Source organism: Lithobates pipiens, unplaced genomic scaffold, assembly GCF_037356315.1.
Source record: "Lithobates pipiens isolate NorthernLeopardFrog02 unplaced genomic scaffold, aLitPip1_a1.2 Scaffold_13, whole genome shotgun sequence".
Taxonomy (NCBI): Eukaryota; Metazoa; Chordata; class Amphibia; order Anura; family Ranidae; genus Lithobates; species Lithobates pipiens.
Genome location: NW_027507718.1, coordinates 177,250,462 through 177,276,723, shown reverse-complemented (window position 1 = coordinate 177,276,723; position 26,262 = coordinate 177,250,462). Strand labels below are relative to the sequence as shown.

At 46.5% G+C, this 26,262-nt stretch overlaps 1 protein-coding gene across 1 annotated transcript in view; it reads left to right on the top strand.

Moving 5' to 3' along the window:
* Positions 1-3,659: 3,659 nt before the first annotated feature.
* Positions 3,660-26,262, top strand: part of ISYNA1 (inositol-3-phosphate synthase 1) — a 48,674-nt gene continuing 26,071 nt past the window's right edge. Inside the window, exons 1-4 of the mRNA XM_077475917.1 lie at positions 3,660-3,816; positions 7,225-7,345; positions 21,532-21,693; positions 24,963-25,092. Of these exons, the coding sequence (XP_077332043.1) occupies positions 7,232-7,345; positions 21,532-21,693; positions 24,963-25,092 (406 nt within the window). The 5' untranslated portion in view covers positions 3,660-3,816; positions 7,225-7,231. The remainder of the gene's footprint in view (positions 3,817-7,224; positions 7,346-21,531; positions 21,694-24,962; positions 25,093-26,262) is intronic.

Sequence of the window (26,262 nt, the reverse complement as noted above, 5' to 3'; positions counted from 1 at the left end):
CCACAGGGCAAGGAGAGGAACATGTATGGAAGTGGAGGATGCCACAGGGCAAGGAGAGGAACATGTATGAAAGTGGAGGATGCCACAGTGGCAAGGAGGTTGGAACATGTATGGAAGTAAATGAGGATGCCACAGGGCAAGGAGAGGAACATGTATTGAAGTGGAGGATGCCACAGGGCAAGGAGAGGAACATGTATGGAAGTGGAGGATGCCCCAGTGGCAAGGAGAGGAACATGTATGGAAGTGGAGGATGCCACAGGGCAAGGAGGTTGGAACATGTATGGAAGTGAATGAGGATGCCACAGGGCAAGGAGAGGAACATGTATGGAAGTGGAGGATGCCACAGTGGCAAGGAGGTTGGAACATGTATGGAAGTGAATGAGGATGCCACAGGGCAAGGAGAGGAACATGTATGGAAGTGGAGGATGCCACAGTGGCAAGGAGGTTGGAACATGTATGGAAGTGAATGAGGATGCCACAGGGCAAGGAGAGGAACATGTATGGAAGTGGAGGATGCCACAGTGGCAAGGAGAGGAACATGTATGGAAGTGGAGGATGCCACAGGGCAAGGAGAGGAACATGTATGGAAGTGGAGGATGCCACAGGGCAAGGAGAGGAACATGTATGGAAGTGGAGGATGCCACAGTGGCAAGGAGGTTGGAACATGTATGGAAGTGAATGAGGATGCCACAGGGCAAGGAGAGGAACATGCATGGAAGTGAATGAGGATGCCACAGGGCAAGGAGAGGAACATGTATGGAAGTGGAGGATGCCACAGGGCAAGGAGAGGAACATGTATGGAAGTGGAGGATGCCACAGTGGCAAGGAGAGGAACATGTATGGAAGTGGAGGATGCCACAGGGCAAGGAGAGGAACATGTATGGAAGTGGAGGATGCCACAGGGCAAGGAGAGGAACATGTATGGAAGTGGAGGATGCCACAGTGGCAAGGAGGTTGGAACATGTATGGAAGTGAATGAGGATGCCACAGGGCAAGGAGAGGAACATGTATGGAAGTGGAGGATGCCACAGGGCAAGGAGAGGAACATGTATGGAAGTGGAGGATGCCACAGTGGCAAGGAGGTTGGAACATGTATGGAAGTGAATGAGGATGCCACAGGGCAAGGAGAGGAACATGTATTGAAGTGGAGGATGCCACAGGGCAAGGAGAGGAACATGTATGGAAGTGGAGGATGCCCCAGTGGCAAGGAGAGGAACATGTATGGAAGTGGAGGATGCCACAGGGCAAGGAGAGGAACATGTATGGAAGTGGAGGATGCCACAGGGCAAGGAGAGGAACATGTATGGAAGTGGAGGATGCCCCAGTGGCAAGGAGAGGAACATGTATGGAAGTGGAGGATGCCACGGGTCAAGGAGAGGAACATGTATGGGAGTGGAGGATGCCACAGTGGCAAGGAGGTTGGAACATGTATGGAAGTGAATGAGAATGCCACAGGGCAAGGAGAGGAACATGTATGGAAGTGGAGGATGCCACAGGGCAAGGAGAGGAACATGTATGGAAGTGGAGGATGCCACAGTGGCAAGGAGGTTGGAACATGTATGGAAGTGAATGAGGATGCCACAGGGCAAGGAGAGGAACATGTATTGAAGTGGAGGATGCCACAGGGCAAGGAGAGGAACATGTATGGAAGTGGAGGATGCCCCAGTGGCAAGGAGAGGAACATGTATGGAAGTGGAGGATGCCACAGGGCAAGGAGGTTGGAACATGTATGGAAGTGAATGAGGATGCCACAGGGCAAGGAGAGGAACATGTATGGAAGTGGAGGATGCCACAGTGGCAAGGAGGTTGGAACATGTATGGAAGTGAATGAGGATGCCACAGGGCAAGGAGAGGAACATGTATGGAAGTGGAGGATGCCACAGTGGCAAGGAGGTTGGAACATGTATGGAAGTGAATGAGGATGCCACAGGGCAAGGAGAGGAACATGTATGGAAGTGGAGGATGCCACAGTGGCAAGGAGAGGAACATGTATGGAAGTGGAGGATGCCACAGGGCAAGGAGAGGAACATGTATGGAAGTGGAGGATGCCACAGGGCAAGGAGAGGAACATGTATGGAAGTGGAGGATGCCACAGTGGCAAGGAGGTTGGAACATGTATGGAAGTGAATGAGGATGCCACAGGGCAAGGAGAGGAACATGCATGGAAGTGAATGAGGATGCCACAGGGCAAGGAGAGGAACATGTATGGAAGTGGAGGATGCCACAGGGCAAGGAGAGGAACATGTATGGAAGTGGAGGATGCCACAGTGGCAAGGAGAGGAACATGTATGGAAGTGGAGGATGCCACAGGGCAAGGAGAGGAACATGTATGGAAGTGGAGGATGCCACAGGGCAAGGAGAGGAACATGTATGGAAGTGGAGGATGCCACAGTGGCAAGGAGGTTGGAACATGTATGGAAGTGAATGAGGATGCCACAGGGCAAGGAGAGGAACATGTATGGAAGTGGAGGATGCCACAGGGCAAGGAGAGGAACATGTATGGAAGTGGAGGATGCCACAGTGGCAAGGAGGTTGGAACATGTATGGAAGTGAATGAGGATGCCACAGGGCAAGGAGAGGAACATGTATTGAAGTGGAGGATGCCACAGGGCAAGGAGAGGAACATGTATGGAAGTGGAGGATGCCCCAGTGGCAAGGAGAGGAACATGTATGGAAGTGGAGGATGCCACAGGGCAAGGAGAGGAACATGTATGGAAGTGGAGGATGCCACAGGGCAAGGAGAGGAACATGTATGGAAGTGGAGGATGCCCCAGTGGCAAGGAGAGGAACATGTATGGAAGTGGAGGATGCCACGGGTCAAGGAGAGGAACATGTATGGGAGTGGAGGATGCCACAGTGGCAAGGAGGTTGGAACATGTATGGAAGTGAATGAGAATGCCACAGGGCAAGGAGAGGAACATGTATGGAAGTGGAGGATGCCACAGGGCAAGGAGAGGAACATGTATGGAAGTGGAGGATGCCCCAGTGGCAAGGAGAGGAACATGTATGGAAGTGGAGGATGCCACGGGTCAAGGAGAGGAACATGTATGGAAGTGGAGGATGCCACGGGTCAAGGAGAGGAACATGTATGGGAGTGGAGGATGCCACAGGGCAAGGAGAGGAACATATATGGAAGTGGAGGATGCCACAGTGGCAAGGAGGTTGGAACATGTATGGAAGTGAATGAGGATGCCACAGGGCAAGGAGAGGAACATGTATGGAAGTGGAGGATGCCACAGTGGCAAGGAGGTTGGAACATGTATGGAAGTGATTGAGGATGCCCACAGAAAGGAGCATGTATAGAAGTGAAGGTGCACTTTATAATACTGCTGGGCGGAAAGTAAGCGGAAGACAGTGACATGGAGCAGCAGACACGGACAGGGGGCAGAATGCCTACCGTTGTGGCCATAGAACTGGTTATAGAAGTACAGCCAATGAGACATTACAGAGCTGCGGGCACAGGACAAAGCCCACAGTAACATTTCAACAACAAAGAGCACGTGCCCTAAATTAAGCCGTTGTGTAAGCTCCTGTGAGGCGATGAGTGAGTGTCTGTCAGGAAGTACCTTTGGCCCACTTCTGCTCCGTAGACATCATCAGACAACACGTTTGCCTGTCAGCGGAGTGCACGTGTACTTCCCTCCCACCTCCTGGCTTTGTATTACAGAGGGCGGGGAGGGGCGTGGCCATATAGTGGAGAGATGTATTGGGCGGGGAATAGGAAGCTGATATGAAGCTGTAAAGCCGGAGATCGCATTACCACACTGATCAGACTGTACCGGCATCTTCCTGTGCGGACATCTCCTGTAAGAACGGGTAAGTGTGGAGGGGCTCTGTGTACAGGGAATGTATAGCAGCTGCCTGGCTTCTCATTGTAGAAGTGTACAGAGAAATGCATTCTTCAGGCTGTGGGCTGCTCCGTCATTATCTCTCAGTATGACGTAAGAGCGGGCGTAGGACGTTCTAGAAGCGGAGTGCAGTCCATGCTACTTTATTAATAGTTCTATTCTGAGGACAATCTGTCAGGGGTTCTCTTGTTAGGACCAGCAGGACCACATAGGGAGGCTTGAATGACCACATAGGGAGGCTTTGGTGTGTTCTGATGACTGGCCATTGATTTCTATGTGATGTGACAGAACCCTCCTCCAGGCTTGGTCACCTCCTTCATTCATAATGGATCTCTGTGTTCTCCCATACACATGTCAGCAGGTATCTCCTATAGACAAGCTCTAAAAAGACACTTTAATTGTTACACCTCTGACCACAACTCAGGCAAGTGGATGTTGTACTATAGTCAGAGGATACAATCCTAAATGGTTGACTGCATCAATCTCCACCATGCAATCTTATCTTTTCATCAATCAGATTCATGACCGCAGAGGCTCACTGCTGCCGATTGATGCAAAGCGACCCATGATTGTCCATCCAGGACAATCAGCTCGATTTGATCGATTCCGATTTAAATCACGTCTATAGCGGTCACAGGGATAGTTATGACTCTCTTTGTTATGAGTTACACATCAATCAGATAAGCCTGTATGGCCACCATGATCATTTACTGAGGTTTAGCTCTGGACATGTCAAATCGCATGCCAAATCTGCGGCAATTGGCAATAACACCACCCGAATCGGTGTGATGCTACTTTTGGCGACTTTGGAGTGCAATTTCAATAGACATCTGTACAGGAACCTGTACAGATGTCTTTGAAATCGCCCCCGAAGTCGGGACTGACATGCGATAATGAAATCATCCAGCTGAACTCTGTGAACCTAGGCTTAAGCTGCTTTCACACTAATGTGGGGGGGGGGGGGGCTCTTATGGGAATTCTGATGTAATAGGGACTCTTATTTGGACCCTGATGCAAGGGGAACTCTGATGGGGACCCGAATGTAAGGGAAATCTCATGGCAATGTATGTATGTATAGTATATTTTATTTTATTTTATTTTATTTTATTTTTTTTGGTTGAACTGGATGGACTTGTGTCTTTTTTCAACCTGACTAACTATGTAACTAACTATGTAACTATGTACTGAAAACTCTGAAGAGGTCCTTTCAGCCAGTGCCACCATCAGGGGGTTACAGGCATTACACCTGTAAGGGGCCCACATGTCTTCAGGGGCCCGGCCGTCGAACCCCCCCGACAATCGGCGTGTTGCCGGTTAGAGGTGGAGAGAAAAGGACACTATTAATTTCGCCAGTAATCCCCCCCAGGTTATCGGCTGGCTGCTGGAGAAAGGAGGAGGAAAGAAAGCTTGAAGAGATTTCTTTCATACTCTCTGCTTATTCAGCCCTGCAGAGGCAGAGCCTAATGGCTGCTGCAGGATTTGGTGGGATATTTAATGTGTACTGCTGTAGTGGGACTTTATCTCCTTCTTCTTGGATAGGACACCATAAGACCCCTTTCATGCTGTGCCTCCACTGATGTCAGCGCTAAAGCGGCGCTTTACTGTTGTTTTAGTAGCACTATTCGGCCCCTAGCGGGGCAGTTTATCCCCCCGCTAGCAGCCGTAAAGGGGTTAAATCCACCCACAAAATGCCGCCAGAGCGGCGTTTTGCCAGTGGCATCGCAGCGCTGCCCCATTGATTTCAATGGGGAGGAGCGGGCTTTCACACTGGAGAGGTGTGTGGCAGGAGGATAAAAAAAAGTCCTGCTAGCAGCATATTTGGAGCAGTGTGTATACCGCTCCTCCACCGCTCCTGCCTATTGAAATGAATGGGGCAGCGCGGCTATACCGCCGGCATAGCGTTGCTGCAGTAGTGCTTTGCAGTGGATTTAACCCTTTCTCGGCCACCAGCGGGGGGGGTAAAAGCGCCCGCTAGTGGCTGAATAGCACGCAAATTTTACAGTAAATTGCTAGCGGCGCTTTACTGCCAACGCACCCACCGCCCAGTGTGAAAGGGGCCTTACTGGGAAATATTGAAAGCACTGATGACTTTTAATCCACTTTACATATATTAAGGTGTAAGAGTGTTAAAATAAAAGTGGGTGCACCGAAGAACTCGGTGGGATGGCAAGTGGGCCAATTCGGTGGGACAACCTGTGGGCGGGCCCTGGAGAATGTTGGGGGTCAGGCCCCAGGGGGGCCCCAGGCCTAAATCTGTGTAAGGGGCCCCAAAATTTCTGATGGCTGCCCTGCTGTCAGCCCAACATCCTTTCATTGAAAAATTGAAGGAGCCATGTGGAAAATTGTCCACTGAACAGTGGCTGCTCAGTGCTTGATTTATACTTGCTTTGGTTTCTTACATAGTTCGTCTGGTTGAAAAAGACACAAGTTCAACCAATAAGTTGAATATGGTTAGAGATTTAGCAGTATACACTCTCCATGCATCCTAAAGATTAGTACACAGTATTCGGTTTTTTTCCATTCAATCCAGCGGGCTTATCAAAAAACCCCAAAGAACTTAGGAGGAGCTGCTGTACCAACTATGCAATGTTAGTATAGTGAACTTCCTGCTGAGCTATCGAGTTCTGACGGGGACAGCACCTTCCCCCCCGCCAGAACACACAGGTCAGTGCTCTCAGCCATTGATTAAGAGAACTGACTAGATGCCGGTCGGCAGAACTTTTCGGTCATGCCCCTTCGACAGAAGCCGGCCAAATGGACAGCTTCTTTCTGTCAGACAGGCTGCAGTACACATAGAGGCCGAATGTCACCCTTTTCTATTGCATCAGCCGATGCTGCCTCATATTCGGCCCCTGTGTATGGCCCTTTAGGCTGCAGAAACTTTTAGGAACTTGGAGCAGTAAGGGCACTCTCACACTGGGGCGGGCATCGGCGGTAAAGCGCCGTTATTTTTAGCGTCGTTTTACTGTAATTTTTGCAGAATTTTTCAGCCACTAGCGGGGTTTTTTTTAACCCCCGCTGACGGCCGAAAAAAGGTTAAAATTGCCGCAAAGCACCGCTGCCCATTGATTTCAATGGGCAGGGGCACTTTAAGAGCAGTGTATACACCGCTCCGACAGCGCCTCAAAGATGCTGCTTGCAGGACTTTTTTGAGCTTCCTGCCAGCGCACCGCTCCAGTGTGCAAGCACTCAGGCTCTCACACTGGAGTGAGAGGAGCGTCGCTTTACAGGCACTATATTTTTAGAGCCATAGAGCCTGTAAAGCGCTTTAAAAGGGGTCAACATGGCTTATTACTTGTTGCTTTGATTGCATTGTTTTTTTTTTCATGTGAAAATGTGAGTCATTTTTCAAGCTGTTTATATTTTTTTTCAATAGTTTAATCATGGCTGAGAAATTTAAGGTTGAGAGTCCCAATGTACGCTATTTGAAGGATGTTATAGAAGCCGATTACAACTACAGCACTACCCAAGTCTATGAAGAAAATGGTGTTACCAAGGTAATGTAATGCAAAAGCAATTTTTTTATTTTGTTATATTATACCAACTATTATACCTCATTTTCACATTCATCTTGTGGTACTCTGACTTTTTTTTAAAAAAAGCTTATCCAACGATTTTATGTTTTGGTAAGGTCAAAGAACCTTGAATATATCCCCAAATGTAAAAGATAAGTATGTAAGCTTTGGTTTCCATTTAGGCAAACCATTTGCTGTGAAGTCCTGCTCTCTATTGCTTGCACTAGGTAACTTATTTTGACAGAATGTGTGGGGTAATCGCCAGGGAAGAGTGTTTATATTGTGCATGTGTGTGCACCAATCACAGTGGGGTAACATGTGCTGGCTATATAGTGACTTATCTGGGTCTTCTAAAGCAGGGCTCGACAAACCCCAGGCGCCAGGTCGCCAATGCGACCAGAAATCGCGACCTGGCGCCTAAGCTGCCACCAGCCGACTCACTATCGATGCCCCAGACATGCAGCAGCATTAACACTGACTGCCATCTTCCTCCCTCCTTCACACTCTGCAGCACCGCGCTGTGTGTGAAACTGACACGCAATGGAGAGAGGAGGATCTGTCAGCCTGATGTCGGGGTGGGCGGGACCCGGCCGGGGTGGACGGGACCCGGCCGGGGTGGGGGCGGGACCCAGCAAGCTATCAAACACCAGCCAATGGGATCTGGGCGGGCCGCTACGTGTATGTGGCCCGCCCCTTTTCTTAAGCAGCCCAATCGTTGACTGGTGTTTGATAGCTGCTGAGTCCCGCCCACCCCGGCCGGGTCCCGCCCACCCCGACATCAGGCTGAAATCTGACATATCCACCTCTCTGTTACTTGTCAGTTTCACACCCCGGCAGGGTCCCGCCAGCTCCTCTGTTACATTTCAGTAACAGAGTGCTCCGTGTGAAACCTGCCAGTGCCAATCAGTGCCACCTGCCACCAATCAGTGCCAACCAGTGCCACCTCCAATCAATACCACCTGCAACCAACCAGTGCCATCTGCCAGCGCCAACCAGTGCCACCTGCCAGCGCCAACCAGTGCCACCGCCAATCAATACCACCTGCCACCACCAACCAGTGCCACCTGCCACCAACCAGTGCCACCGCCAATCAGTGCCACCTGTCACCGCCAATCAGTGCCAGTGCCAACCAGTGGCACCTGCCAGTGCCACCACCAATCAGTGCCACCTGCCAGCGGCAACCAGTGCCATCTGCCACCGCCAATCAGTGGCACCTGCCACCACAAATCAGTGCCACCGCCAATCAATACCACCTGCAACCACCACCCAGTGCCACCTGCCACCACCCAGTGCCAATCAGTGCCACCTGTCACCGCCAATCAGTGCCACCGCCAACCAGTGCCACCTACCAGTGCCACCTGCCACCACCTACCAATGCCACCACCAACCAGTGCCACCTGCCACCGCCAATCAGTGCCACCGCCAATCAGTGCCACCTGCCAACACCAATCAGTGCCATCTGCCAGTGACAACTAGTGCCATCGCCAACCAGGGCCACCTGCCATCACCAACCAGGGCCACCTGCCATCACCAACCAGGGCCACCTGCCATCACCAACCAGGGCCACCTGCCATCACCAACCAGGGCCACCTGCCATCACCAACCAGGGCCACCTGCCATCACCAACCAGGGCCACCTGCCATCACCAACTAGGGCCACCTGCCAGTGCCAATAGTGCCACTTGCCAGTTTCAAACCAGTGTCACCTGCCAGTTCCAAACCAGTGTCACCTGCCAATGCCAACTAGTGTCACCTGTCGGTGCCATCTGGCAGTTCCACGTGCCTTCCAGTGGCAACCAGTGCCACCTGCCAGTGCCAGCCAGTTCCATCTGTTGCCAGCCTTACTCTTTCTGGTCAGCCCATACCCCTGATGTAACAGCGTTTCAATGGAGTTATTGACTGGGTGCTCCATTGTGAGTTAGGGATAGGGGGTGAAAATGAGTGGCCTTACCCCGGGAGCTGAAAAAAAAACTGGCTCCTAACTTTTTTAACTGGCTCCTAAATTCAAAGCAAATTTGTCAACCCCTGTTCTAAAGAATCTCCCTTCTCTGCAGTGGTTGTTCATGCTGTTGATTTGCCAGGTTAGAAGTGTGAGAGTTCCAGGGGTATGCTAGTAAGGTAGTGGCATTGGCCTAGGGTTGGATTAAGTGTGTAGCAGGGAGATAGAGCCACCCAGCACACCCAGAAGTTTTAAATTCTGAAGATTCTACCTGCAACTGTTAATAGCTAGCGCTTTTTTTCCTGTTTAGCTTTCTAGTTTTACTGCTTTGGTGATAAAAAAAAAGGCCTGCTGAACCCGCCATCTTTCAGTATGTGTAGAGTTGGGCAAACGGCTGGAGCCAAGAAAAAGTTCGGCGAACACCCGAATTTGCGGGTCACTCGGTGGGATGGTTGCCCGCTGAGTGCCCCACAAGGCACTGCATTCTAAGATCTGATTGGGCAAAGCTTTGCAGGCCTTCACAACTGATGAGTCATCAGCTGTGATCAGGCTTCCCCATATACCACTGCCTTTTGGGCCTGGTATGGGTATCAAGATTAAAAAAAAAAAATTGGTGTGCGGTCCCCCAAAATCGATGCCAGACTCTTGTCCAAGCATGCAGCCTGGCAGGCCAGGAAAGGGGGGGGGGGTAAACGAGTGAGCTCTGCCCCCCTACCCCAAAGTACCTTGTCCCCACAACCCTGGGCTGTGGTGGTGGGGGTCTGCGGGCAGGGGGCTTATCGGAATCTGAAACAAGGGGGGTCCCCAGATTCGGGCCCCCTCCCCTATGTGAATGAGTATGGGGTACATTTTACCCCTACCCATTCACCCCAAAAAAAAATGCTGCGCCACCCCCAGATATAAAATATTGAGAGAGAAAAAAGCTACTCCTGCGACAAAGGCTAACCGCGAACTGCAAACTTCGCGTTTTACAGTTCTTATATAGGTAAGGAGCAGGGCCACTTAGCAGCGTCACTTGGTGGGACTGCCCTCTTGTGACACCACTTGTCGCCATTGTATTGTCGACATTTAAATGTCTTTTTTTTTTTTTTTTTTTGCAGTTTTGCTGCAGCAAATTTTATACATGGTACAGATGAAAAAGAAAAGAAAGGATTCCCCTGAATTGGGATTTTGAAGGCACTACCACAATATGAAAACATATTTAATTTTATTTACAAAGAAAATATCATATCAAAAGACAATTACATGTGATAATAATACAAATGGACATCAATACAGATACAATAAAAAAAAATCAATGAAAGTAAGTAGTTCTCTCTGAACCGATGTGTTTTATAAATTCTTTCCTTCATCAGGGTTCATATAGAGGGAATTACATTTAAAATTCATTGACAATGCATGTGTATCCATGTAACTAAAAAATAGAAATAATGCAGCTTCACATCTGGCTTCCCACAAGTATCCACTCAAAGATCTAATTAGAACCCCCTGGGCTGTGTGGTAAAGTATATTCCCCAGGGGGAAAGTGAAGTATGGCCTAAGGTGGCACTGAGAAACACTGTATGCTGATTGCAGGTACAGCACCTGTGTGAATACTGGGGTCCAAAATATAAGGGACCTAGGCGCAAAAAATGCAAAAATATAAAGGTTGGAACAAAGATGATCTGGTCAGGAGGTTATAGGATGTGCTTAAAACTGTCCTGCTTTTGAAACTATTTACCAGTGCCTATACTTACCAGACTACCCACCGGTATATTTTTGTGCCTAGGTCCCTTATATTTTGGACCCCAGTATACACACAGGTGCTGTACCTGCAATCAGCATACAGTGTTTCTCAGTGCAACCCCGGGCCATTCTTTTCTTTCCCCCTGGGGAATATACTTTTCCACACAGCCCAGGGGGTTCTAATTAGATCTTTGAGTGGATACTTGTGGGAAGCCAGATGTGAAGCTGCATTATTTCTATTTTTTTTAATTACATGGATACTCATGCATTGTCAATGGATTATAAATGTAATTCCCTCTAGATGAACCCTGATGAAGGAAAGCATTTCTGAAACGCGTGGGTTCAGGAACAACTACTTACCTTCATTGACGTTTTTATTGTATCCGTATTGATGTCTATTTGTATTATTATCACTTGTAATGTCTTGATATATTTTCTTTGTAAATAAAATTATATATTTTTTCATATTGTGGTAGTGCCTTCAAAATCCCATTTCGGGGGAATCCTCTCTTTTTTTTTATACTGACTTACTGGGATGTGGCACACCCATAGTTAGTATTCCCAGTCAGATTCTCTTTTCTATACATGGTACAGATGCGCCACTTTACAGGCACACTAAGGGGACCCCTCAGGCACTATATTTAAAATAATTTTTATTGTTTTACTTTAAGCATCGTTAAAATCACTGCTCCTGTAAAAACAATATTTTTTTAAAAACATTTTTTGCATTGAAACATGTCCCCTAGGGCAGTAGCCGGGCCCCCATAAGCTTTTTAAAGCCAATAACATATAAGTCTTCAACATGTGCACTTTTGATTTCTCTTTCGTTCATTGATGGACACAGCACCTTTAATCTTATATCGCCAACTTCAGGAGAGGACTAGGTATAACATGTAAAAACAACAAAACTGCACAGTACCGACCAGGGGGCGGTCATACTGGCTATAACCCCTCACTTTGCTTCCAGCAGCTCAGTTTTTTTCTGCGTAGTGTAGGAGAAGGACCTGGCTCCCTGTGGGGACCATTGGTCCTGGGAATTTTTTCTTTTTTCTGCTTTTTATTTCCTGTGATCTACAATCAACAGCCGGGCTGGGTGACAGGCTGGATAATATAGATCCTGATAGTCTCCCTAGCCTGGCCATCCAGCGTGTGCAGACCTTAGCTACGCACTGGGTCGGCCACAACGTTCCCTATCTGATCCAGGGTTGGCTGGCGAGCTATATGCTCCGGGGCACACATATGACCAGGCTACTGCTGTCCATGTCACAGTGTGCCGTGGCCGACAGCCACCCTTTACTGCTCAGGTGATGGGTCTGTCCGTGGAATACGTCCAGCAATCCCTTTCAGGAGGGGTAAGTATGGTTCCACCTATGGTTCCACCTGTCTCGGCAGAATGGAGCAGCTGGGCAATCCCTGGGAGGTCAACTATGGGTTCTCTCCCTTTCCCTTTCTTCTCTCCCTGTCCCTTTCTCTCCTCCCCATGCTGATGGGCCACTGTGTGACTGGGCATAGGGGGTGCGGTGCACGTACCTGGCCAGGGGGCTCTGGGTCCTGGCAGGGGGCTGCGCTGGGCGGTTGGTGGTCCGCTCGTCTTTTTCCCTGGTTTAGGCAGTTTTTTTGGGGTATCTGTATGTTGCCATGTGGGGCACTGGCCGCTGTGCGAACCGCGGCCATTTTCTTGTAACTGCAGTCAGTTTCTTAACCGCGGCCATTTTCTCAAAGTCCCGCAGCCATTTTCCCAGCGCTCTCAGACGTTTTTTGCTGAGGCGGACATTTTCTATTAGCCTCAGTTTGTTTTACCCTAGCGCTGGACAGCTGGTTCATTCTGGAACAGTGCGAAACTGACACAGAACACCTCCTGGTTGGCACAGGGGAGAGTGGGCAGCACAGTGCAGTACCTGGGTAAGGGTGGTGAGTCCTACGGGGGGCCTCTCAGTCTGTGGCAGCTAGGAGGGTGGGCATTTTGTGTGGCTTGCCTTAGGTCCCTAGTGGTGACAGGTGAGAGTGGGTCAGCATGGCATCAGAAGCTGACGCTTCTTCCCCAGACATCCCTGTTATTGCAACTGGTTTCCCTGCACCTGCGGTGCCTATAGACGCTCTGTCGGCGGTCCTGGAGTCCTATCTTTCCAGGGTGGAACGAACGTGCGGGCGCAAGGGGGGTAAAAACTGCCCCCCCTCCACCGTCTTCTGGGGAAGCTCTGATTCAGACTCGTGTCCCGCTGTGGCAGGTGGCCCCTGTTCTGACGTTTCAGAGGATGCGGACCAGGACCGTTCGGACAGCGAGGATGACTCCGTGTCCGGGTCAGCGCAGAAAAAAGTGCTAGTAGGAGCACTTATCACAGCGGTGCGGGATACTCTAAAGATAGAAGATACAGCGGGGGAATCTGCAGAGGTGTTGGTCCTTTTTGGGTCCCACAAGCCGGCCCGCACTGCTAAGGTGTTTCCCTACCTAACTTATTTTGATAAGTTTATTTACAAGGAGTGGAGAAGCCCACAGCTCCCCACCCCCCCCCCCCCCCGTATCAAGGTTAAATAATAATAATAAGGTAATCACGATTTCGGTGAAAGGGGCCCCTGCTTTCATGGACACTGCCGAAGAAGGGGCGAGGCGGTTGCCGGTCCATGTTTACTGTGGTGGGGTCAGCATTACGGCCAGTGTCAGGCGTTTACTGAATGGGCTAAGTTGTTGCACCGCGATTTGTAGAAGCAATAGGTTTGCCTGGTCTGCGTGGAACTGCCAGACCAGTTGGGGCAGGGCCTGAAGTATGTCTGTGATGCAGCCTTAGATGTGGCCCCCTTGCTTTCTAGAGCCTCAGTATCAGCTGTGGTGCCTGATTTGGCTAAAATGCTGGTCTGCGGACCAGGCATCTAAGAAAGCACTGGCACTGCCCTTCCAGGGGAAGAGGCTATTTGGAGCCTCACTGGATGACATTATTAAAGGGGTTCTGCACTCATAATACAACATTTGCCCATTCTGTTGCCTCTAGTTAATATATCTCATAATGCCACCTGTTTTTTTTTTTTGATTCACCTACCTTTTGTAATCTTCAGTAGTTTATTTTAAACCCCTGCGGCGATGGGCGGTCTCTTGCGGGGATCAGCGTAATTTCCTGTTGAAGCCCGCACTGTCTCCTGGGATCTCGTTCGTGTAATCCCAGGAGACATTGCGGCTAATGCACCCGACATCTCGCGAGATCTCTGCTGTAGCACCCGAAATCTCGCGAGATGTCGGCTGTAGCACCCGAAATCTCGCGAGATGTCGGGTGCATTAGCCGCAATGTCTCCTGGGATTACACGAACGAGATCCCAGGAGACAGTGCGGGCTTCAACAGGAAATTACGCTGATCCCCGCAAGAGACCGCCCATCGCCGCAGGGGTTTAAAATAAACTACTGAAGATTACAAAAGGTAGGTGAATCAAAAAAAAAAAACAGGTGGCATTATGAGATATATTAACTAGAGGCAACAGAATGGGCAAATGTTGTATTATGAGTGCAGAACCCCTTTAAGAATGTTACTGGGGGAAAGAGTACTTTGCTCCCACAGTCCAGGAAAGGTAAGGAGCCACACCGTAGGCAAGGGCCCTCCTTTTCCGCTCTGAAGAAGATTTTTTTTGTCCGCCCGGGGCGGCAGGTAAGCGTTCCCAGTCCAACAAGATGCCCGCTGAGGGACAAAAGCATCCCTGGTTTCGCAAGCCAAACAAGCCTGCCAGCAAATCTGTTGCCGCATGAAGGTTTGCCCCCGCCTGTCTCTCGGGTGGGGGGGTTGCCTTCGGGAGTTTGCAGCCAGTGAATCTCCCTCCTTTCCGACCAGTGGGTCTGCAAACTGGTTTCATCAGGTTACAAAATAGAGTTTGTTTCTTGTCCCCCAAACAGATTTTTTTCCCTCCAACCTTCATCTTCTTCTGGCTCGTCGGGAGGCCCTGTTCGGGGCAGTACAGGACCTGCTGCTGTGCGGGGTGATAGTACCTGTGCCGATGCCGGAAAGGTTTCAGGGATTCTACTCCAATCTGTTTGTAGTCCCGAAGTAGTAAGAGGTCCCTCCAGTCCTGGATCTCAAGGCCCTCAACGGCTTCGTGAAAGTACAAGGGTTCAGGATGGAATCAGTTTGCTCTGTGGTCGCTGCACTCCATCAGGGGGAATTCTTGGCATCCTTGGACATCAAGCACGCATACTTGCATGTCCCCATATTCGTCAGGCATCAGCGGTTTCTATGATTTGTGGTCAGGGACGAGCACTATCAATTTGTAGCTCTCCCTTTTGGCCTAGCGATGGCACCAAGGGTCTTCACCAAGGTGCTAGCCCTAATTCTGGCACTGCTAAGGCAACAAGGGATCGCTATCGTGGGTTACCTGGACGACCTCCTTCTGAGAGCAGCTTCTGCCTCAGAATTAAGGGAAGATGTGGCGATCACCATGCAGACTCTTCGGGAGTTTGGTTGGATGTTGAACCTTGAGAAGTCGGTGTTGGTGTTGACTCAACGCGTGGAGTACCTGGGCTTGATTCTGGACTCCTCAGAGGTGAGCATCTTTCTCCCTTCACACAAATTGCAGACTCTTCAAACTGCGGTGAATTTATTGGTGTCCCACAGGTGGTCGTCGCTTCGTTTTTGCCTGTGAGTTCTGGGTCTCATGGTAGCCACTTTTGAGGCAGTACCATATGCTCAATTCCACACTCGGGTCTTGCAGAAAGAGATCCTGTCCAAATGGGACAAATCTCCGACATCCCTGGATTGTCAAATTCGGGTGAGCCAGCTAGTCGGGGATTCCCTGCGCTGGTGGCTGAGGTCTCTGGCCCTTCGGTCTGGGAAGTCGTTCCTTCCTCTTCATTGGACGGTGATTACAACAGATGCCAACCTGACCAGCTGGGGGAGGAGTTTGGGGAGTACAGTCGGTCCAGGGTTGCTGGACGCAAGAAGAATCCCGCCTGCCAATCAGTGTGCTGGAGCTTCGGGCGATCAGGCGGTGCCTCTCTCCACATGGTCTCAGAAGCTGCAAGGGCATCCGGTCAGGATCCATTAGGACAACGCCATGGCGGTGGCGTGTATGTGAACCATCAAGGAGGGACAAGGAGCTCGGCTGCATCACTGCAGGTCGCTCACATCCTGCAGTGGGCAGAGTGGCGTGTGTTGGGCGTGTACATTCCGGGCGTAGAAAACTGGCAGGCGGACTACCTAAGTCATCAGCTGTTGGACCAGGGGGAATGGTAGCTGCATCCCGATGTATTTCAGCTGCTTTACCTAAGGGGGGGGGGGGCACACCAGATGTGGATCTCTTGGCCTCTAGACTGATTCGGAAGGTACAAGAGGTTTGTGGCCAGGTTAAAAGATCCCTGGGTGGACACAGCAGATGCGTTGGTGGCTCCATGGGGGCATTATCGGGTGATTTATGCCTACCCCCCCACTCAGACTTCTACCACGTCTGCTACGCAGAGTGGAGGCCGAGGGTAATCCGGTGATTCTGATTGGCCTCGGTGTCCTTGGTACGCCAAAATAGTACGAATGGTGGTGGATGTTCCTTGGTGGCTGCTGATGCAAGGGGACCTTCTGTCGCAAGGTCTAATGCTTTATCATCACTGGTTTTAACAGCATGGCTGTTGAAAGCCAGGTGCTAAGGGACCGAGGTCTGTCGGATTCGGTAATCTTGACTATGCTGAGGGCACGGAAGTCATCTTCTCTGAAGATTTTTCATAGTACGTGGAAGGCCTACATGTGTGAGGAGATGGGGTGTCGTCCGCATACATATTCAGTTTCCAGGATCCTGCTGTTGCAGTGAGGAGTGGCTCAGAAACTTGCATTAAGCACCATTAAGGGGCAGGTATCAGCTTTGTCTTTTTTTTTCAGCGACCTTTGGAGACTCCTTCATTGGCGAGTACATTTGTTCAGGGGGTTCGACATTTAGCCCCTCCGGTTCGACCACCACTGCCTCCGTGGGATTTGAATCTGGTGCTCTTGGTGCTTCAGAAACCGCCGTTTGAAAGCCTTAGGGAGACCCCCTTATTGACACTCTCAGAAAGTAGTCTTTCTAGTGACTATTACATCTGCCAGGAGGGTTTCTGAGTTGGCAGCCTTGTCATGCAAGTCTCCCTACTTGATTCTCCATAAGGATAAAGCAGTGCTGCATCCGCAGCCTTCATTTCTTCCAAAATTTGTTCAGCCCAGCTCTAATACCCAGCTTTAGCCTTTATGTTGTGAATAATAGACTGGATGATGGGTCTGAGTATTTAGCAAAAGAAACTTGGGAGGGCTGACATCACTCAAAAAAGAGAAACTAAGCAAAACGTTTATTTTGGGTACAGCATTTCATGACCGCACAATTGTCTGAAAGCTGAACATTGGCCTGGGAAGGAAGGGGGTAAAAGTGCCCTGTATTGCAGTGGTTAAACATTTGCAATCATCAATTCCACTCGAGAAATCCTTACAGAGGTACACTATGCAATATAGTGACTAGCTAGGTGTACTGTTGCAGGACTTATTTGTTGAGTGCATTTCTGCCACAGCCACAAGGGGGCTAAGAAACCCCCTATGTGAAAGTCTTGTGCAGGTGACAGGTACACTTTATGGAGACATCAGGGTCCTCTGTGATGACATCAGAGTGCAACTGACAGATGGAATAGGAGAAGCAGCTTTGGAGGACTGGTTGCATAAAGAGAAGGAGCCTGCAGGAGTCAGGGATAAGGCAAGTACCCTACGGGAAAAAAAAAAACAAGCATTTAACCTTTGCAGTGCAGGGGGAGCCCCAGCTCAAGGGTAGTTGTTTTTTTGCTACCTGGAAATTAGCTTTCAAAAATGGAATTAGCATGGTAATGAAGGGGGTGAGACTGAAGAGAGAAGGCAAAAATGGAGGCCCTGTGTAAAGTCAGTGACAAGGGACACTTTTCATTGCCAAGTGTGCTGCCATATTGACTGCCAGATGTATCACTCTAGCAGTGGTACAGGTTTGTAATTTTCTTTAGCAACATTATTTAAAGCTTATAGTTGCCAAAACATAGAAAAACACATTCACGCACATTCTATATGCATATACAAGTTTAAGTGTGAACACCATATGAGCGATCTCTACCCTAGTTCTATTAATAGAATATTCTACAAAAGTTATGTAACTTCACAGGAAAGGTCAGCTGGTTCAGCAAAGAAACTATTCAGATGTATGCATTTGCACATTGTGTGTGTATACACTCTCTCTCTCTCTCTCTCTCTCTCTCTCTCTCTCTCTCTCTCTCTCTCTCTCTCTCTCTCTCTCTCTCTCTCTCTCTCTCTCTCTCTCTCTCTCTCTCTCTCTCTCTCTCTCTCTCTCTCTCTCTCTCTCTCTCTCTCTCTCTCTCTCTCTCTCTCTCTCAAAAGTGAGTACACCCTCACATTTTTGTGTAAATATTGTATTCTATCTTTCATGTGACAACACTGAAGACATTATACTTTGCTACAATGTAAAGTAGTGAGTGTACAGTTTGTATAATAGCATAAATTTGCTGCCCCCTCAAAATAACTCAACACACAGCCATTAATGTCTAAACCACTGGCAACAAAAGTGAGTACACCTCTAAGTGAAAATGTCCAATTGGGCCTGAAGTGTCAATATTTTGTGTGAACACCATTATTTTCCATAGGAAAACATGTAAATGAACTGTAGTGTGTTTCTGCAAAAAGCAACAAAAAACAGAGAGGTGTGACCCAGGGCTGAGATGTTTAGTAACATAATGGGGTTAAAAAAACTAAAATTAGTACAAAAAGAGCAAATAATTGCTACTATAAGGGGTTAATTTTTTACTATGGGACAGTGAAAGTAATATTTACAGTAGCGATTTGCTCTTTTTGTACAATAAAAGGCTAATTTTAGTTTTTTTTTTATCCCATTATGTTAGTGGCCGATTAATCGATTGTGAAAATAGTAATCGATTAATTTCATAATCGATTAGTTGTCGATTAATCGATTAGTTGTTTCGGCCCTATAATAAAATATTTACAAAAATTTGAAGGTGTACTCACCTTTGTGTGATACTGTGTGTGTTTATATGTGTAAATGTGTGTACATATATATATTTCTAATAATCTAAAAAAAATTTTTTAGGATGGCAGTCTGTTTTCTAGTTGTATTTTACAGACTATCTTAGAAACCGTATGAAACCCAAAAACTAAAATTTTATATATTGCAGTTTACCAATCCTGGCTGCGTCAGTTGTGTGTGTGTGTGTGTGTGTGTGTGTGTTTTTTATTTTATTTATTTATTTTTCTTCATTAGTTTTGATTAGTTTCAATATTGCATAGTACAAAACCATACAATAGGGTAAGACCCAAAGTCAAACAGTTACAGAATTCAAGTATTGCATAAGTAAGAGTCAGTAGCCCTTTAGGCCGAAAAAATTGGAAATTAAACAGGAATAAAAAATAAAATGTGCAGCACAAGTTTCACATAATGGTTATAAGCAGTAGGTCTGACATTGTAGGAAAGGGGGACATACCAGAATTGTGGAGGTAATCCTTGTAAGTAGTATTATAAAGTAAAAATACAATAAGATGATTAGGTTGCCTTGAACTGTTCATTCCAGATTTTCCATTTTTTTTTATTTTTTTTTGAAAAAATGAATAATGCCTTGTTTATTGGCAATCAAAGTTTCATACATGTGGTGTATTCTTATAATCTCAAAAGCCTCTTACATATTTGGTACTCTGTTATATTTTCAATTTCTTGCTGACAGCAGTCTAGCTTCCAGTAAAATATGGATAACCGCTGTGTGGCAAGTAGTGGGAACGTTATCTATACCCAGTTTTAGAATTGTAAGGCCAGGGTCAGGTCACATGAGAATACCCAAAATATTAGAAATAAAGCAAAACGCCAATATCCAGTCAGATGTTTACAGGTCCAAAACATGCATAAGATGACCAATCTTACCACAACCTCTCCAGCAGAGTGGGGAAGTAGAGGTTAGGAATTAAGGTATTAGAAATGGAGTAAGGTACCAACGTAAAGCCATTTTTTGGGAAAGTTCCCGGTTAACAGTTTGAAGCCTTGTAGAGTGATTTGCAAGCAGAGCGCCATTGATCAGATGTGTCAAAGTCTGTTTCTCATTTCTGATCAGGACGATTTAGAGAAGGTGCGTTTTGTCATGAAATAAATTATAAAAGGGGGATATGTCTCTAGAAGGGGGTGGCTCAGAATTTAAATATTTCCAGGCTGTAGGATGAAGAGAGGGTTTTCAACTTTTAGGAGCTCTAAGGAAAGAGAGATTTGGAGGTACCTGTAGTAATCTGTGGGGTGGAGATTAAATTATCCTACTAGTTCCTCAAATTATTTAATTTTATTCTCTGTACATTGGTTAGTAAAGGTTTGCTAGAATAGTTATTGGTATTGGGAATAGTTTCCTGTATGTAAGGGGAACATTCCAATCTTACGCAAATCTCTCCAGGCTAATCTAGAAACCTGTATTGTGGGTGAAGGATTGTGTATATGAGATTGTAATTTTTTTTTCTGGTTGAACTAGATGGACTTGTCTTTTTTTTTTTTCTTTTTTTTTACCTAACTATGTAACTATGTAAATTTCATCATAAAATAAAAGAGAAAACTCGATCTATAGTAAGTAAATGCAGAGTTGATAACACCAACTCCATTTAGTGGTCAGATTTCATAATAACGTCTTAATTTATATGAAGTTAATCTCAGTTAAAAGCAAACCTAAAAACTATTAAGTCATAAGAGACATAACTTTTTAATTAAAAATACATTTGGTCTCCAGATGACCCCCCCCCCCCCCCTTTTTTTTTGTTAAGTTGCTTCCTCTCCAGTGCGGTGCATATCTAACAATCCCCAATATTTTTTCCATGATTTATAGCATAATGTTTAGACTCTGATTTGAAATTGAATGCAGCCATCACATCTAAGAACCTGCAATGAAATAAATGTTTGCTTTTGAGTTTAATACTGGTTTAACATGCATCATATCTAAAGTTCTGCTCACTGATGTTAACTACACACTGTAAGGGCCAGTTCACACAGGAATGCCATGTTTTTGTGCCTTCCAGTTTTGCAGTCCATTCGTTTTTTCAGAACACACTGCACCATGCGATTTGGTGCCCACAGAAGTGCTGCTTGTGAGATGTGTTTGGGGTGCATTAACAAATTAATTTGTACTCGCAAGGGCAGCGTGTTCACCAATGCAGGAAACTTTCACAGACCAAGCCATTGCAAAATCTGTTTTGGTGTTAACCAGTCAGACGAGAGAGATGGGGGGGGGGGGGGGGGGGTTGTGCACTGAAATCGGTTGCAGCTGCACATACAGTAATAACCAATCCACTTCTAACTTCAGCTTGTTCATTTAAGCTTTGACAATAAAACCTAGAAGGTGAATGATTACTATGCACAACTGCATCAGTTTTAGTAATTCTCCCCCATTGTGCAGACTAGTGAGGAAACGAAGGGGCCAGCCATCTTTCATGTGCTACTGATATGTCTAAAATCGGGAACAAAGAAAACTCATGTTTTTACTCTTCATTTTTTATTTTATTTTTCTACAGGTTAAACCATGTTCCACCAAGTTTACTTTCAGGACGGAAAAGAAGGTACCAAAACTAGGAGTCATGCTGGTTGGCTGGGGTGGAAATAATGGAACAACTGTTACAGCAGCAGTGTTGGCCAATCAAATGGGTCTTTCATGGATGACCAAATCGGGAAAGAAGGTAAATAATGTTAGCCATACAAGCAATCAATATTGTTAACCATATTTTTTTCTTTTTAGTAGAGTCTCACTTAATGATTGCGTAACTTACTTTTTTTGTAATGAGACATTGTTGCAATTCTTCAATATTGCCAGGTAGTTTAACTTTCCAGCATCTATGAAAAACTGAAATGTTAGTGTTGGTTTGCACAAAATTTTTAGCAACTACATAATAGGGGAAAGATTTATGGCATTTTTATAATTTTTTTTATTTTTTTAAATCTAAACTGCAACATTGCGACTGACACATCGGACGCTTTTGGGACCAGTGACATTTATACAGAGATAAGAGCTAAAAATAGCCACTGATTACTGTATAAATGTCACTTTCAGGGAAGGGATTAATACTAGGATGATCAAGGGGTTAACTGTGTTCTCTATATGTGTTTCTAACTATGGTGGGAATGTGGCTGACTAGAGGAGCAGAGAGATTGTTGTCCCTACTTAGTAGGAACACATGATCTGTCTCCTCTCCCCTGGCAGAACCAGGATTTGTGTGTTTACACACACTGGTCCTGGTTCTCACTCTGTCACGTGCCTGCTATCTTAAAAGAACTGACATATAGCTACGACGGCTCGCGCCAAACCTGCAAATGTTGAAACTTCTAAACAGGATGTATTTGATTTAAATCATGATTTAAATCGCTAGTAAAATGGCTTGATTTAAGTCAACTTGATTTAAATTTGAATTTTTAGGCCCTGTGAATTTTTTGAGCAACTGTCATCTTTGTCCCACAGCAGCTCCTTCTCTGACCTTCTGTTGGACAGGTCCTATTCACCTTTTTTTTTTCTCTCTCAAAAAAGGATTTTATTGAAATAAAACGTAGGAAATACATCAACTCAGCAGGTTACAATTATAACCGTGTCATGTACAAATTCTCAATATCACATCACCCACAGACCACAACTCCTGGCAGATACACCACCTCCCCTCCTTTTCAAGAATCAAATCAGGAAGATCTTTACATTACTGTGCAATCAACACCGCTCAGATTTCACCATCAGATATATTAATGAAATAGGCTGTCCAGAATCAAGTCTACTGGAGATCGGCCTGGGTTGTTCAACCAGGAGGACCGCAACCTGTCAAATTTTCCAGGTTGGCTCGGGTGTTAAAAAAAATATATATATATTTTTCCAGTCGTAGGGTGGCTCATATCTGGGTTATTCATTCTTTTAGAGTGGAAGGTTCCGTCTCCTTCCATCCCCTAAAAATGAGTTTACGGGCATGAAAGAGAGCCTGTGCAATTGCCTGCTTGGGATTGTCCTCTATTGGAAGGTCATAGAGAATCCCCAATATACACAGTTTAGGGTCCAATGGGATGTTAACCTGGAATACGGAATTAATAGAGTTAATGACTCCCCTCCAAAAGAGGTGCAGTTTCGGGCATCGGCACAGCAGGTGTAAAAGTTCCCAGTGGTCCCTGGAGCACCTTGTGCAGTCAGGGTTTCCTTTATGGCCATCTTGTATAACTTTGCAGGTGTAAGATGTACCCGAAGCACAATATATAACTGAGATAACCGCTGTGCTGTACTAAGAGAACACAAATGTACGGCCCGTAATACCTCCTCCCATTGCTCCTCCTCGAAAGAGCCCACATCATTCTCCGACTTGGATGCAGCTCTGGATGGTAAGCCATCCAGGAATGCAGACAATAACATAGAGTAAGCCCTGGAGATGAATCCCTTAAAGTGGGTAACTTCTGTCACGTAAAGAAATACCGGGGCTGGGGACTTTGTCCATAAGGAACCACCAGTTTGCACCCTAATAGCATGACTTAGCTGCATATAGGTGAAGTACATTGATTGAGGTAACCCAAATCTAGTCTGCAAGTCTGAGAATGAGCATAGTTTACCATTAGAGAGAATATGTACTAAGTGTGTGACACCATATGACTTCCATTTTTCTGCACATGTGAGGGATTGTAATTTAAGTGGGATCATCATGGGCGTATTATGCAAAATATACAAAAGTTGTGGCATAAAAGTAATTTTGGTTAGGTTTACCCTGCCGACCAATGACATCTTTAGTTTAGACCATATCTTAATCTTGTCCCGAATCCGTCTCAATGTGGAGAGATTAAGCGATATATAGTCACGAGGTTGCGGGGTAACAAAAACTCCCAAATATTTAAACTTTGGGGGCTACTGGGATATCATGAAGTGTAGGGCCCTGACTATCAGGGGGAGCATTTAATGGCATGAGCGAGGATTTGCTCCAATTGATCACCAGTCCTGAAAATGTACCAAACCTCCTAATGATTGACATTCCCTCCCGCTGGGATCCTACTGTGTCCCCTAGTAGCAGCATGGTGTTGTCTGCATAGAGCATAAGTTTGTTGTGAATCTGGCCATATTGAAATCCGATTATAGAGGGGTTCGAAAGAATCAGTGCGGCCATGGATTCTATGGCTATGGCAAATAGCAGGAGGGATAAAGGGCATCCATGTCTGGTTCTCTTATGTAGCGAGAAAGGCATAGCTATACGTCTTGCTTCTCATATACCGCTTTTGGGGAGCTATAGAGCAGATGTACCTATGACAAAAACACAGGTCCAAGCCCAAATTTGTGCATTGTTGCAGGCTTATCGGTGTTTTTCTTATTGTCCCCTCGTGCGTGCTGGGCTGGCACGGCGCAGAGGTCGAGCTGCATCTCATCCCCTTTCAGTTGTTTATGGATCAGCATGCTTATTTTAAGATCTGGTAAGGAGACTGGTGCCGTCCAGTGAGGGTAGAGCAGGTCCGATGCTGGGATAAGATGGTATATCAGCTGGGAGAAGGATCAATTACAGGATAACTGCAGAGAGCTCTAAGACACGTCCGCTTCACATGCCTCTCTTGGCCACGTCCCCTGTCCCATTCACTTTAATGGGATGATTAGTGATGCATCAGTGATATAACAAGGTGAAGGACGTGGCGGCAGCGGGTGAATGGATGCCCGCTAACAGGCGCTGCCATGATGGAACTGAAATGACAGGTGCTCTTTAAATCTAAGGACTCATTAGTGCTGACTAGGATTCCTACATAAGCCCATTTGTTACAGGTTGACTTTGCTGTGTAATCTAGGGCTAACCATGACTGTCCTTTCTGACCTCCTTTACATTTTACTCCTGATAAGTTTTAGCAGAGATAAGATTATCTTGGTTTACACGGGGTTTTTGAGTTTGTAGCAGTCTAATAAACCTTCTTGTAGATAATGTAAACTTATTGTATGTGACTTTTATTGTTCCAGGTTGCAAACTATTATGGGTCCTTGTTTCAGTCATCAACCGTTTGTCTGGGCCGCGGACCTGATGGCGAAATCTTTATACCTTTTCGTGATCTCCTTCCCATGGTTCACCCTAATGATATTGTCTTTGATGGTGAGCTTTAATTATGAATGCATGTGTTGTTAAAAGTGAAAATATGAAGTAGCATAATACATTTTTAACTAATAGCTACTGTGAGTTGCTACTTCCACATTTACTGGAAGCAGATAACACCATTCCCTACTTCTTATCCTCCTTTGCTGGCCTGCAGGGCTGACTAAAACCTTTTTGACAAAAAATTGAAAGTCTTGAGAACACGAACCTGTCATAAAAAGAAAACCCAAGTCAAGTCCTGGCATGCTACATTTTGGGGGGGACAAGGTGTATGTCACAGGCTTTTACCACCACCAGATATGTTTGGAGTTTAATAGAGAAGTAGTGGAAATCGGAACAGTGGGGTGGTGCCTAGCACAGTGTGGGATTTGGGTTTTCAATTTTATGATAGCTTTGATGTCAAAGCAACTCTCCGAGTGAACCTGTGTCCAGGTTATGCACACTAAAGTATTTGCATACTTTGAGCAAGAATAAGAAGTACTTATAAACAAACCTTTTCTGCCTTTTGGCTTTCTAATGTACACACACACAAGTTTTGAAGCCCAAACTGACCGAAACACGTCTTTGTTGGGATTTTTAGAATGAATTGTTTCACATTACATGAGCTAGAGAAGTCAGGCCTGTTTTGTTTTTTTGTTTTCTATTACACGTGGGATAGTCGTAGTAGTTTACAGAAATAAGGGAACACTTTCAATTCAGGTCACAGGTTTTGACAAAAACGCTGCATTTCTGGCAACATCAACAGTTATTGTCTGTACTTGCTGATATTGGCATGAACAAAATAAAGTAAATGGTAAGCGGCAGTATAAAACAGTTCTTGGATTTAGTCATTCTTTAAGAATATGTAAATACTTTAAAGTGGTTGCAAACCCTTACAAACTACTTTGACCCACAGGTAAGCCTAGATTAAGGCTTACCTGTAGGTCCAAGAAATATCTCCTTAACCTACACGGTTAAAGAGATATTTTACCAAAATAGGGCACCGCTGTCTATGGCGCATGTGCGCCGTAGACGGTGGCGCAGGCGCACTGGGCACGCTGCAAGTGAAGGCAAACATGCCGTCACTTACGGCTCCCATGCGCATGCGCCGGAGTGACGTCATTGCTGCTCTGGCCACTCACAGCGCCGGAGCAGCAATACCAGGAAGAAGATGGATGCTTCGTGCTACAG